The 15,434-nt window shown below is 38.8% G+C and overlaps 1 protein-coding gene across 4 annotated transcripts in view; it reads left to right on the forward strand.

Annotated features, from left to right (window-relative positions):
* PRKCQ (protein kinase C theta) overlaps nucleotides 1–15,434 on the forward strand; it is a 171,584-nt gene that overhangs the window by 137,537 nt on the left and 18,613 nt on the right. For all 4 annotated transcript variants that reach the window (XM_041767935.1, XM_041767934.1, XM_041767937.1 and 1 more), the window contains one exon: nucleotides 13,212–13,350. In XM_041767935.1, coding sequence (XP_041623869.1) covers nucleotides 13,212–13,350 — 139 coding nt within the window. The remainder of the gene's footprint in view (nucleotides 1–13,211; nucleotides 13,351–15,434) is intronic.

The raw sequence follows: 15,434 nt of genomic DNA on the forward strand, positions 1-15,434 counted from the left end.
CTCTCCCTTAAACACCCAAACACACCTCTGGAAACCTTCTTGCCTACACCTGTAGAAGTGTATAGGAAGTCAATGTACCCTCTGTCATGAGTGTATACTCATCCAAACTATCTCTATCGTATACCATCTTTTCGCATCCTTCTTAGAGGAAAGCTATTTAATCTCCTTACCTCCTTTCTCAAAATAGAGTTGACATTTATTTAACATAGAAATCATCAAAAGCTTAGTTGTCTCATTTCTGACTCACTGAGGATAGAGAAAAAAGTAAAACTTAAAAAAAATAAAAAATAAAAAAATAAAATAAATAAAATAAAATAATAAAATAAAATAAAATAAAATAAAATAAAATAAAATAAAATAAAATAAAATAAAAAAGAGCTAGACAGGAGGCTGGCCAAACAAGCATAGTGAGAAGGGCATGTTGAATCTGACCTAAACGGAAGATGCAAGAAAAAAGGGGGGGGTGCTCTAGGAGAGTGGGATCATGTGCTCTTCTGTGGCAAGTATTCATAACACTGACCCAGAGTCATCAATAAAGCTCAGTGGTAAGAGGGGATCCAAGATGGGATCAGAGGAAAACCCTAAACTCAACTCCTCTCATGGACACACAAATCTACTCCAATACATAAAGGAGCAATTCCTCCTGAAGAACTGAGCACCAGCTGGACAGCTTCTCCTCAATAAAGGATAGAGGCACAGTAATGATGGAGCCCCATCCCCAACACTACCAACTGCAGGGGAGGAGAGATGGCACTGAGGAGGGCCATGTAGACTTGCCCAGCTGGAGGCACAGTGGTTTAAAGGACAACTAGACTCTAAGTGAAGGAAACCCATTTACTAATCCTAAAATGTTCACCAAACAGTGGAGGAACTGCTAGAACTCTCTCTCCAAGGTGAGGGGTGCTGGCACTGTTTAAGCTTTCCCTCCACCTTGATAGTGCAGATAGGAACAGGGTCCAGGCACTCTAGCCAGGCTGCTGTTTCCATAAGACCCAGGGTGCCAGTACCCAGCCTCATCCATCCTCCTAAGGCAGCCCCCCACCTGTGCCTGCCTCAACTCCAGCCATGTAGCCAAGGCAGCATAAATGCAAAGCACTCTAGGACACACATCGTCATGCCCACTCCAGCTCCAGCCATCCCAGCAGGGCAAATTAATGCAAGTTGCCCTAGGACATACCAGCCTCTGTTCACTTTAGCTCCAGCCATCCTGCCAGGGCACCCTCTATATGCAGCATGCTGACCCATGCCCACACAACTCTAGCTACGCTATCAGGACCCTACCTATCAGTGTGGAGTGTCCCAGGAAACCCCAGGCTGCACCAACTTTAGCTCCAGCCATCCTGCCAGGGCAGCCCTAGTGCAGAATGCCCCAAGAACTCTTGGCCTGTACTTGCTTCAGCTCCAGCCATCCCTCCAAGAAGCTTTCTAGACAGACCAACCCAGGCATACACAGTCTATACAGAAGACATTCCTACATAAAGTCACTCCTTCAAGACTAGGGGAGGTACCTTTTTCACCTAATTCATAGAAATAAACAAAAAGTCAAAATGAAGAGACAAAGGAATATGTTCCAAGCTAACAAACAAAACAAAACTTCAGAAAAAGAACCAAACGAAGTAGAGATAGCAATCAAAGAGTTCAAAATAATGGTCATAAAGATGCCATCAGACTTGAGAGAAAAGTGGATAGACTCAGTGAGACTTCGACAGACAGAAAATACAAAAAAGGAATCAAATAAGGAATGCAATAACAGAAATGACATATATACTAGGGGGAATCAATACCAGATTAGAAGATAAAGAAGAATAGATCAGCATCCAGAAAACAAAGTATAGAAAGCACTCAAAGATGAACAACAAAAAGAAAAATAGAGTCTTAAAAAATTAGCATAGGGGCACCTAGGTGGCACAGTCAGCTCAGGTCATGATCTTATGGGTTGTGAGAATTGAGCCCCATATTGGGCTCCGTGCTCAGGTTGGAGTCTGCTTGAAGATTCTCTTCCTCTGCCCTTTCTCTCCTCCCCCCCCATAAATAGATAGATAGATAGATAGATAGATAGATAGATAGATAGATAGATAAATTTATTTCATTTATTAAAATTTCATGCCAAATAAATTTATTTATGTGTTTATTTATTTATTTTAAAAGATTAGCGTAGATTAAGGGACATCTGTGAAACCATCAAGTATACTAACATTTTTTTTTATTTTTATTTATTTATGATAGTCACAGAGAGAGAGAGAGAGAGAGAGAGGCAGAGACACAGGCAGAGGGAGAAGCAGGCCCCATGTACCGGGAGCCTGATGTGGGATTCGATCCCAGGGCTCCAGGATCGCGCCCTGGGCCAAAGGCAGGCGCCAAACCGCTGTGCCACCCAGGGATCCCTATACTAACATTTGTATTAGAAGAGAGGGAAGAAGAGAAAAGGGGTTGGAAAACTTAATTGAAGAAATAATATCTGAAAATTTCCCTAACCTAGGGAAGGAAACAGACATCAAGATTCAGGAAGCATAGAGAGTCCAAAACAAGATGAACTCAAGAGGTCCACACCAAGACACAAAATAATTAAAAATAATTGAAATGTAAGAAATTAAAGAGAATCTATAAAAAGGTAAGAGAAAAGCAACTAGTTATGTATAAGTGAAACCCCATAAGGCTGTCAGCAGATACTTTGAAGGCAAGAAGGCATGATATATTCAAAGTGCTGCATGGAAGAAACCTGTGATTAACAAGGCTATCATTCAGAATTGAAGAAGACATAAAGAATTTCACAGACAAAAGTTAAAAGAGTTCTTCCCCACCAAACCAGCCTTATAAGAAATGGTAAAAGGACTTCTTTCAACAGAAAAGGCCTTGAAGAAAATTATGAAAGGAAAAAAAATCACTGGTAAAAGTAAACATATAGATCACTTTTAAACCTAGTATGAGGGTTAAAATGTAAAATCAATTATATCTACAAAAATTAATAGGTCACAGTATAAAAATGTACATAAAATAGAACATAATATAAAACATGGAGGGGAAAGACTAAGAATGTAGTGTGTTTGCTTTTAAGTGACCATCAACTTAATATAGACTGCTATATATCCAGGATGGTATTATATAAATGGAGTTACCATGAGACATATATATCTATAATAGATATACAAAAATTAAAGAGAATGAAATCCAAGCATAACACTAAAGGAAGTCATCACAAGGGAGGAGAACAAGAGAAGAAAGAAATAGAGAATTACAAAAAACAACCAGAAAGCAATTAACAAAATAGAGATAAGTACATACCTATCAAATTACTTTAAATGTGATCAGACTAAATGCTCTGGTCAAAAGACAGAAATGCCTGAATAAAGAACAAGACCCAGTTATATGCTGCCTACTAGAGACTCCCTTCCGATATAAAGACACACAGAAAGTAAGGGGATGGAAAAAGATAATCCATACAAATAGAAGGAAAAAAAAATAACTGATTGTATCAGACAAAATCAAGTTTAAAACAAAGGTTGTAATGAGAGACTTAAGGGGATGGATCCGACAAAAGGACATAACAATTACAAATATGTATCTAACATAGGAGCACCTAACATAGGAGGCAAAGCAAATATTGATGGTTGTAAAGGGAGAAATTAACAATAATGCAATAATAGTAGAGGACTTTAACATCCTGCTTACATCAATGGACAGAACATCCAGGGAGAAAAATCAATAAGGAAACAATGGCTTTAAATACATTAGACCGCATGAACCGGGCAGATATATACAGCATATTCTATCTGAAAACAGCAGAATAAACATTCCTTTTAAGTGCACATGGGACATTTTTCAGGATAGATCATGTGTTAAGCCATAAAACAAGTCTCAATAAATTTAAGAATAGTGAAATCACATCTAGCATCTTTTCCAACCGCAGCAGTATAAAATTAGAACTCAGAAGAAGAAAAAAACTGGAAAAAAATACAAACGCATAGAGGCTAAACAACATGCTACTAAACAACCAATGGTTAAATGAAGAAATCAAGAAGAAAATAAAATATACCTGGAGACAAATGAAACTGGAAACACAATGTTTCAAAATCTTTGGGACACAGGAAAAGCTGTTAGATTTATAGTGATACAGGCCTATTTCAATAAACAAGAGAAGCCTCAAATAAAAAATCTAAACTTAAACCTAACAGAACAAGAAGAATAAACAAAGCCCAAAGTTATAGGGAAAAAAATGAAATAATAAAGTTTGGAGCAAAGAGAAATGAAATAGAAACAACAACAACAAAAAAATACTAGAAAAGATGAACCTAAGAAGTGCATCTTTGAAAAGATAAAATTGGCAATCTTTTTGTCATACTAATCACAAAAAGAGAGAGGACCCAAATAAGTAATATCAGAAATGAAAGAGAAGTTACAACTGACACCACAGAAGTATATAGCATTATAAGAGACTACTACAAAAAAATTTCATGCCAACAAATTGGGACAACCTAGAAGAAATGGATAAATTTCTACAAATATACAGTCTTCCAAGACTGAGTCAAGAAGAAATCGAAAATCTGAACCGATTATGAATAACGAAATTGAATCATAATCAAAAAATCAAATTCAGCAATACTTTAAAAAGATCATTCACCATGATCAAATATGATTTATTCTAGGGATGCAAGGATACATACCTGCTAATCAATATGATATGCCACATTAACAAAATGAAAAATAAAAATCATATGATCTTTTCAGTAGGTGTAGTAAAAGCATTTGACTAAGATCAGGAAATCAGGAACAAGACAAGGATGTCCACTCATGCCACTGTTATTCAACATAGTACTAGAATCAGACAGGAAAAAGAAATATTTATATTGGCAAGAAAGAAGTAAAACTCATTATTTGCAGACGACATGATACTATATGTAAAAAAAAAAACAAACCCTGAAGATCCTAGGAAAAAAACTATTAGAACTAACAAATGAATTCAATAAAGTTGCAGGATACAAAATTAATAATTAGTATATTAATATAGAATCTGTTGCATTTCTATATACTAATAATGAAGTATCAGAGAAATCAAGAAAATAATCCCATTTACAATTACATAAAAAAATACATAGGAATAAATTTAACCAAGGACGTTAGAGACATGTACACTGAAAACTGTAATACACCAATGAAAGAAATTGAAGATGACAAATGAAAGGAAAGATATTTGGCACCCATGGTTTGGAAGCACACTATTAAGATGTCCATACTACCCAAAGCAATCTGCAGAGTCAGTGTAATTCCTGCCAAAATTTCAATGTCATGTTTCACCAAACTAGAACAAAAAATTCTAAAATTTCTATGGAACCACAAAAGACCCCAAATGGCCAAAACATTCTTGAGACAGAAAAATAAAGCTGTATCAAACTGATTTCAAACTCTACTACAAAGCTATAGTAATCAAAACAGTATGGTATTAAGACAAAAGCAGATACAAAGATCAGTGGACGAGGATAGAAGGTTCAGAAATAAGTCCATGCATATATGGCCAACTAATTTATGACAAAGGAAGTAAAAACTTCAATAACTGGTGTTGGGAAAACTGGGCAGCTACATGCAAAAGAAGGAAAGTGGACCACTTTCTCACACCATACACAAAAAAATCAAAGTGGATAAATCCTTGAATTTTAGATCAGAAGTCATAAGACTCCTAGAAGAAAACATAGAAAATAAGGCTCTTTGACATCAGACTTAATGGTGTTTTTTAAATCTGACTCCAAAGACAAGGGAAACAAAAGCAAAAAGAAACTGTTGGGACTATATCAAACTAAGAAGCTTTTTCACAGCAAGGAAACCATCAACAAAACAGAAAGGCAACCTACTGAATGGAAGAAGATATTTACAAATAATATATGCAATAAGGGATAATTGCAATGTGTGCAATATCAGAAATACATAAAAAACTCATACAATACCAAAAAATAATCTGATTAAAATGGGCAAAGTACAGGAATATTCATTTTTATGAAGAACACATGGCCAAGAGACACAAAAGGTGCTCAACACCCCTGATCATCAAGGAAATACAAATCAAAACCACAATAAGGTATTACCTGACACCCATCAGAAGGTCTAAAATCAAAAAGACTATGGAAAAGAGGATGAAGTTTCCTAAAAGAATTAAAAATATAAATACCATATCACCCAGGATTACCACTTCTAGTGTGTATCCAAAGAAAACAAAAACACGAATTTGAAAAGTCACATGCACCCATATGTTTACTGCAGCATTACTTACAGTAGCCAAGCTATCAAAGCAACAGGACTGTCCATCAATAGATGAATGAATAAAAAAAGATATTCTATAAATATACAATGGAATATTACTCAAACATATAAAAGAATGAAATCTTGCCATTTACAAAATGTGAATCCAGAGGATATTATGCTAAGTATAAAAAGACAAATGCCATATGAATTCATTTATATGTGGAATCTAAAAAAACAACCAAACAAACCAGAAACAGACTTCATAATCAGAAACAGATTCTTTTTTTTTTTTTAATTCATTTGAGAGAGAGCACAAAAAGAGGGAGAGGGAGAGGAAGAAGCAGCCTCTTTGCTGAGCTGGGAGCCCAATATGGGGCTCAATCCCAGGACCTGGATCTCATGACCTGAGCAGAAGGCAGACGCTTAACTGCCCGAGCCACCCAGATGCCCCGGAAACAGATTCTTAAAACTGCTAGAAAACTGCTAGTTGCCAGAGGGGAGACTGGCAGGGAGGATCAGTGAAATAAATGGAGATTAAGAGGTACAAACTTCCAGTTATAAAGCAAATAAATCACAGAGATGAAAATTACAGCATGGGGAATATAGTCAACAATCTTGCTAAAGTGTCATATGGGGACAAGTGGTGACTACACTGATGGTGAGCATAGCATAGGGTATAGAATTGTTGAATGACTATGTTGTACACCTGAAAAATATAATATTCTCTGTCAACTATACTTCCACAAAAGAAAGGTTAAATGATGCTCCACACTGAGTGTTGAAGGCAGAAAACTGTGTAATACAACCCAGAAACATTCCATCAGAGATGGTCAATATTGAGATACTTATAGGGTAGGCTGCAAACACTTTGAAAAACCTCTCCATGGGACACCTAGGTGGCTCAGTGGTTGAGCATCTGCCTTTGGCTAAGGGCGTGATCCCAGATTCCCAGGTTTGAGTTGTGCATCAGGCTCCTTGCACAGAGCCTGCTTCTCCTTCTGCCTGTGTGTCTGCCTCTCTCTCTCTCTCTCTCTCTCTCTCTCTCTCTCTCTCATGAATAAATAAATAAAATCTTTAAAAAAAAAAAAAAACTCTCCATTCCCGGAGGGCATAGTCACAGGAGAGTTGCCCTATTTCAAGTCACAGAATAGAGTCTTAGGGGAGGTGTGCAAGTCATTCTTCTTAAGCAGTCTCTTTGGCAATCTTTGGATATAATGGGGCTGGTTTGGGGGGTTTTTTGGGTTGTTTTTGGTCTCTGTACAAAAATGACATGAAAAAGTTGTTTTGTACAATTCCTTAATCTCCAGGAAAATTGAAAAATACCCATCAGAACATTGAAAACCCTGATCTGAATCTATGGGTTTTTTTCTCTTTACATCTGTAATGCCTGTAATATATACAAAATATAACAGCACTGGGGTCTCAGTAGCTTGTGTAGGTTGCATGGATTGGAGGGAGAGAGGAAAAAAGATTAGAAAGAGCAAGATGTCTTAGAGCTGAAAGAAACCTCTTGAGAGAAAAGCCCACATGCCCCCATACAGTCCACTTCTCCATAGCACAGTGCTTTTCTCTAACATTTCACCTTATAAATTGACATTCAGAACAAAAAGACCAATAGCATCCTTAACTGTCGTTACTGTCACAAACTGTACCTACCTGAGGGCCCTTCCTATGTCCATGTATGAGAAATCATGAACCAATAAGACAGAATTTTATACACCAAGACAGAATATTGGGTTTATTTAGTAGTGTATTCACTGAAGTTGTAGAGAAACCTTGAAAGATACCATAAAATAATTAAAGCTAAGAAGAGGTCATCTAACAAGTACATGAGACTGAGACTGGCTTGCATTAAAAACCATTCAGCTCTCCATGTGTAACTTTACTGACCCAAACTGTCCATTTGGCAATGAAGTTAACAAGGGGATTCTATTAATTTCCTTCTTCTGACCACTTGGATTTATGATGTCTGGGTTTGTTCATCAAAGAAGTATGTTAGTTTTAAAGCATTCCTATAGAATTACCACACAGTTGACAGCTTAAACAAACAGAAGTCTATTCCTTCACAGTTCTGGAGCCCAGAGGTTTAAAACCAAGCTGATAGCAGGACTATCCTACTTCCCAAGGCTCTCCAGGAGAATGCTTCCTTGCCTGTTCTGGCATCTGGTGGCTCAGGTGCTCCTTGGCTTTGGGTGGCATCCTTCCTGTCTGCCTCTGTCTTCCCACAGCCTTCTCATTTCCCTGCACCTCTTCTGTCTTCGTTGTATATCTCTTTGGAAGATACTTGGGCACCAAGATAATCCAAGATGATCTCATTCCAAGATCCTTAATTAAGGATATGAGCTTATCTTTTCAGGAGCCACCATTTAACCCCATATAGCTGGTGATGTAGATGGAACAGCCCTGGAATGTGTGGCCCTTTGTTAAGCATTGTGGCATGCACAAAAGCTACTGAAGTTCCAAGCCCTCGATGCCTAATGCAGGCACTTCCTGGGTTTTTATTTTATAATTTTTGGAGGTAAAGTATAAGTACATGAAACTACACTCAAAAAAAAGAAAAGTCCAAGTGAGTAAGATTCTAATTAAAAGTGTCAACAGGAAGAAAAATGGTGTCCTCAGAATTAGGGGAGGGTTTGCCAAAAAAACAACAACAGCAACAACAACAAAAAAAAACCTATCAGAAAGGGGATTTTTTTTTTTAGAGGAGCAGAGCCTTTGCAGATAGAAGACATGATTCCAGAAAAGGCACAGAAACAGAAGTAAGGAGGTCAAGGAACACTAAACAAATGGGTCCAGTTTTATTGGAAAGGCTATGGCTAAAGAGTCCCAAGAACTGAGGCTGAGAGAAGTAGAGAAGCAGGTGCTAACATCATCATTTACCATCTGCCAGTGTTATAAAAATTGTGACATCTTAAAAAATGTCTTAGCCCTGGTTTGGGTTAAATGTAAAAATGAGAAGCTGGGAAATATGCGGACAAAGAAAGATAAGAGAATCTCCAATCTTAGAACTGAAAGCCCCCTTAAGATGATATCTTATTAGTGATAGCACTGGCCCAACCCTTATATTTGAAGCCACTTACAAATGCTTTCACATGAATTACCTCATTCGAAGCTCACAAACATATTGCGGGATAAGCAAGACAGGCATCATTATACCCATTTTCCAGATAAGTCATGGAGGCTCAGTGAGGAGGTAGCTTGGGTGAGCTCGTGTTCTGTAAGGTATATATGTGGAGTGAATAGCTGATGTACCTGTGAATGCTCTGGTCTTTGGGTTCTGTGGCATTTCCAGTTAGTCTTCCTCTGCCCTCATTCCTTTTCCTCATGGAGATCTGGCTCTGCAGGGCAGACCTCTGGACCTTTCACATTCTAACTTAATCTCTCAAAACATCATTGACCTTTTCTCTCCCAACCCTTAACACTTGGTTCACCTTAGAGGGTGGAATGAAAATCAAACATGATGCTCATTTTCCTAGCCTGAGGCCCAGAGAACATTTATTTTTAGTATTGATTAAAATTCACCCTTGTAGTCACAGAAGACCCTGGATCTTAGCAAATTCAATTCAGTGAGAAAGACTAGGCAAGCTTGGTTTAAGAGGATGTAGAAGAGAAGGCCTGGGTTTGCATCCTAGCTCCCTAATTGTGTGAGCTGGAATAAATTATACAACCCTTAAGAGCCTTGCTTTCAGTCAAAAAAAATGTGAATACAAATAATAATTCCAGGTCAGAGGGCTGTTGTGAGAATCAAATGATGAAATGGATGTGAGAGCAAGAAAATCCAATACGAATATTAGACACAATATTCACTATCCTCAGGATTTACATATAGCACTGTAGCTGGATATCTGGCTCCCTATTGATGACCCCCAAATCATCCTTTAGCCAAATTTCTAGGAACATGTGTACATGGCTATAAATGATGCAATATGTTCCATGTAGCAGAAACCCAAAATGATGCCAACATTGCATAGAGTGTAGATTAGAAAATGAATCTGTAGTTTTGGCATAAGGAGTAACATATAACCTATACTTGGATTTATTGGAATTCATAAATCACAATGAAAGTGTACTTAATTAAAATTAAGGAACAGGAAGGTAGAAGACCTAAGGAAAGACAGATATTGGACAGATATATTTGTCCTGATAATAAAAGTGTGACAACATTTGAGTTAGGATAAGAGAGAAACAGAACCATTATAGATATGAATGTGAGATACATATTCATGTGTCCCTCTGGAGATACTCTGGCTACCCACCAGACAGGAACAGTCAGTGATGCCCTGGTTTATGGGGATTATGGACCAAGCTAGCCCAGATGGAAGATGTCAACTCTAGGGACATCTGGTAATAGTGTCACTCCACCAGAACACAGCTGCATTCCATACTCGTTCTCTGTAGCTAATTTACTCTAGCAGAAGGTAGAGAGAGTGATGGAAGGGAACAGTGACTCAGAACTTCATTGCAACTCCTAATTGCTGGTGTTGAGCCAGTCCCTGGTAGGTGACGATTCATTCAGCGAACATGTATTCAATGCTCCATATGTGCTACCCTCCTGCCCAAGGAGTCACATACAGTGGACAGCAAACAATACACATTTCCACCCTCATGAGGCTCATAGTTTAATGAGAAGCAAAACAAACAGTGATGGGAACCTCAGGCTAATATGAATACTGAAGACCACTCAAACTTTTGCTTAAGCAAAATCTCAGCCTCCTTGAGAAACTATAACCGAGAGCACAGACCCATCAGAAACCAAGTAACTTCTCTCTCATCACTGTCTCTCTTTGGGTTTACGTAGGCTCTGTCTCTGCTCTTGGACTAGCCACTTCACTTTTCTCTTCTAACTGGTCATCCGTTCCTCTAAGGGCATGCTAGAGGACATCCATCAGCAGCCCTTATCAGAAACCTAACCGAGACAGAGAGACTGATTAGTGCTGCCTTCTCACAGCCCCAACATCCCCCAAAAGAAAACCTGAATGATCCAGCTGAATCTAGTCACCTGAGGTGGAGGAGACAGGGCTACTTGCGAGGCCCTTTGGGAGCAGGATCTTTGAGAAGAAAATGCTAAGCAAATTCTCCAAAAGGAGGTACAGAAAAGAGTAAACCAACAACTGTTCCTATTTTCTCCGAAGTCACCTTCACTAATAAGGAAGACCATGGTAGCCATCACCGCCACATGTCCTAAGCTTGGGTTTAAGAAAATTCAGAAATCCAAGGGCAGAGGACATAAAGGAAAAGAAACCTGGATGTTATATAACAAACTAGGATTCATAAGCTACCATCAACTAAAAAAAAGTTTAAAGCAATTGATGTCAAGTGTAGTACTTGGATGATCTTTAAAACATGAATTTCACTGGTAAGAGTGAGAAGAAACTGGCATAATGGCAATTTGTGTAGGAAAAGAAAAAGACACCTGGACTTTTTAGTTCATAGTAAGCTCATTACTAACCGCTACAGTAACCGAATGTTAGGACCTAGCAGGGAAACCCCTAGGGTGCAGCAGGAAGGAGCAAGGAAGTCGGGACAGAAGCTATCAGTGCCACCCACGGTCATTGGCACAATTCGATTATATCTCTGGAGGATACTGGTTCCAGGCTCAGCACCAAATTTTAAGGAGAAAACTGATAAATTCAAGCTATTTGGAGGGCAGGGGCCAGAATGCTGAAGCATCTGAACATCAGGCAATATGAGGAACAAAATTCTTGACCTCGGTGAAGGAAAGACAAGATAAAACTTGAGGTCACGTTCCAAATATTCAGAGTATCATGTGTAGTGATCTAGTACAATCATAGGGAGGCATAATTTGTTTTTTTTAATCTTATCAGTAACATTTACCTAAAAATGGAATGAGTAATCTACAAGGGTACTAGTTCTCTAAGTAAAGAGGAATTTATTGATATGGTTTCTGGCATCAGATGGATTCTGGTTCTAGAATTATTCTTAGTTAGGAGCAGTCTTCCTCCATCAGTCTTGGAATTAGGTGCAGTATAATTTATCCACAAAGAAACAGAAATACTTGAAAAATCACATAAAATGAGTATATTTTTCAGGCCTTTCTTCCCTCTCCATGAAAGAAAGAAACTGAGGGGATCCCTGGGTGGTTCGGTGGTTTAGCGCCTACCTTTGACCCAGGGCATGATCCTGGAGTCCCAGGATGAAATCCCACATCGAGCTCCTTGCACAGAGCCTGCTTCTCAATAAATAAATAAATAAATAAATAAATAAATAAATAAATAAATAAATAAATAAATAAGATAAATGATAGATAAAATCTTTTAAAAAGAAAAAGAAAGAAAGAAACTAGGATAAAGAGTCCCAAGCCCATGTCTTGCCTATTGTTAGTATATTGAGCTGCACTTGGTCAGTCAGAAAGAGGAATCAGAAACCTTGAACCATTCCCTTGAAAAGTCAGTGCTACCCACACTGCTATCTTGTACACAAGTAGACAGGTGTACATGTTGTATAGTATTAAATACCACCCTATGTCAGACACATCCCCAACTACAAACCCAGATGGCATTTCATCACTAGCTATTTCTTTTCATCCCAGTATAGTTTCTTGAAGCCGCCTTAAAACTGAAAGATGCTACACTGGAGAGAAAACACATTTCCTGTCCCACCACCCATGCAGCCATCCATACATAGCTCCAGAGATGCACCAAGCATTTCACTGGGCATGGGGGATGCAAAAGTCTGTCAGAGTCCGGCCTGAGAAAGCTGACCTGAGCCAAGTAGAGCCAGGTCAAGTCCTAATCATGAGACGCTAGTCAAGGAAGACCACCAAGGAGAAGGCAGTGAGCCCATGGACAGAGCCATAGACTGAAGAACAGGATTGAAAGGGAAGAAGAGGAGCAGCAAAGTATGTGCCCATGATCATCTTAGGCTGTGATGGGACAAGTGAATGCCCCTTATGTGGCAATTTTATTTTAACAAAATATGTATTTATTAAAGTGAAATTTTGCTTTGCTTTTGTTTTTCAGAGACCTGAAGCTAGATAACATCCTGTTAGACAAAGATGGACATATCAAAATAGCAGACTTTGGAATGTGCAAGGAGAACATGTTAGGAGATGCCAAGACAAACACTTTCTGCGGAACCCCTGACTACATTGCCCCAGAGGTAGGGATGTGCTGCCCGAATGGTGTGCATGGGCCCTTGCCCAGCCCCACATGTCCCTTGCCAAGCATCACTGCTCTTTCCTCTCCTGAAAAAAAATCCAAAGAATTTAAGTAGTTTGTTTCAGGATTTAAATTTGTTTTTCTGAGTATTTCATAAATATGGCTGCACACAGGGCTATATTATTATTTGATGAGTGCTCAGCTGACTAGTTAGTCTAAGTCTTGAATGGCTCAGCATATCCTCCTCAGCCCTGGCTCCTCCTTACCACAGCCTTAAGCTGTATTCACTCCACTAAGATCAGCCAGAAGAAACAACAGTGAAGATCCAGGTGGTCACTGAACAGGCTCATAAGTATCCACCTGAATAAGTCCAGTGGTTTCACCTTGGGACCAGAAAAACCTAAACTGTGGTTTCTAAGCTCTCTCATGTCATGTGACCAGTTTGCTGAAGTCTGCTGACCCTCATCCCCTCTTCTGTAAAATGAGGAGGATATTTATGGTCAGTGACATTTTAAGAGTAAAATGGAAAAGCCTATGAAAGTTGTTTTGTTTTTTAAAAGATTTACTTATTCATTCATTTATTCATTCATGAGAGACACACAGAGAGAGGCAGAGACACACACAGGCAGAGGGAGAAGTAAGCTCACAAGGAGCCCAATGTGGGACTTGATCCCTGGACCTGGGATCAGGTCCTGAGCTGAAGGCAGACTCTGAACCACTGAGCCACCCAGGCGTCCCGAAAGTGTTGTTTTTTTTTTTTTAAGGGTGAGGAGCTCATATTCTAAGCTCTTAGAAGAATGGAAGTTGCTCAGAAGGCATCCAGCAGTCCTACTCTACCCATGTGCGCCCCCCCCCCGCCCCCGGTAATGGAGTCCTCCCCAGCTGTCAACCCCAGGGAGGTTGGACATCCCCTTACCACTTGGGCCTTCTCATAGCAAAACACTCATCTTCATTGCCTTTTTTATCTCAATCTCCCTGTGCTACTGGATGATTGCTCTAAAATCAAGCTATTTCCTTTTTAAGTTTTTATTTTGAAATCATTATAGATTAACAAGAAATTGCACAAATAGTACAGAAATGTCATATATATATATGAGTATGTATGGGTGTGTATATATATATGTGTGTGTATATATATGTATGTGTGTACATGTATATGTACACACACACACACACACACACACACACACCCCCTTTTCTCCAGTTTCCCCCAATGGCTACATCTTCTTTAACTATGGTACAATACCAAAACCAGGGAATGGATATTGGTACAACGTATATATAGTTCTGTATCGTTTTATCATATGTATAGATTAGTGTGATCTTATTCAATTTTATATTCAAGGAACAAGCATGGCGCTTGACACATTATGCTGCTAATAAAATATCTTTCAGAAGGATGAATGAATATCAATCAATGTGGAAAAAGGGGATGGTTGTTCGATAGTGATGGAATTCTGATTTCTTCGGTCAAAACTTAGCAAGTCTGTCATTGCTCACATAATTGTGGCACCCTGAGTCTAAGAAATATGTTGGCTTTGTCCTGTGCTTATTCGGTATTTAATTTTGATTGAACTTGGTTTAACTTTCTTGTCTGCAAATTCCTTACACCAGAGCCTTTCCCTGGTTCTGATTCCTTCTGCATCTTCCAGAATATAGCGTCAGCAACCAACTTCTCTCTTTGCAACTTCAGTCTCTCTCATCTTCCAGCATACTTGTCTTCACACTCTTCCATTCTGGGCCCCGTTGTCTTCCTACTATAGATTTTCCCTGAGAGATAGGACTATGGTTCTAACTCCAAACTCAATATGGCCAGCCCAAGCTTCTTGCTCCAGCTATCACAGGCCATTCAAATATAACAGGTCTCAAACTCACTTTCTCTGTTAAACCTGCTCCGCCCCACCCCACCCTTCTCCTTTATCCCTGTCTTGGTAAATTACACACCTATTCATCTACTCACCTGGCTAGAAAGCTAGGAATAATATGACTTTTATCTTTCTTACTTTTCCCAAATCCAAACGCCAAAATGTAGCCCTCAGGGACGTCTATTCTTTCCCCTCCCCAGTCTTGTGACTGAATTAAGAA

The sequence above is a fragment of the Vulpes lagopus genome, chromosome 8 (genome assembly GCF_018345385.1).
Source record: "Vulpes lagopus strain Blue_001 chromosome 8, ASM1834538v1, whole genome shotgun sequence".
In the NCBI taxonomy this organism is placed as follows: Eukaryota; Metazoa; Chordata; class Mammalia; order Carnivora; family Canidae; genus Vulpes; species Vulpes lagopus.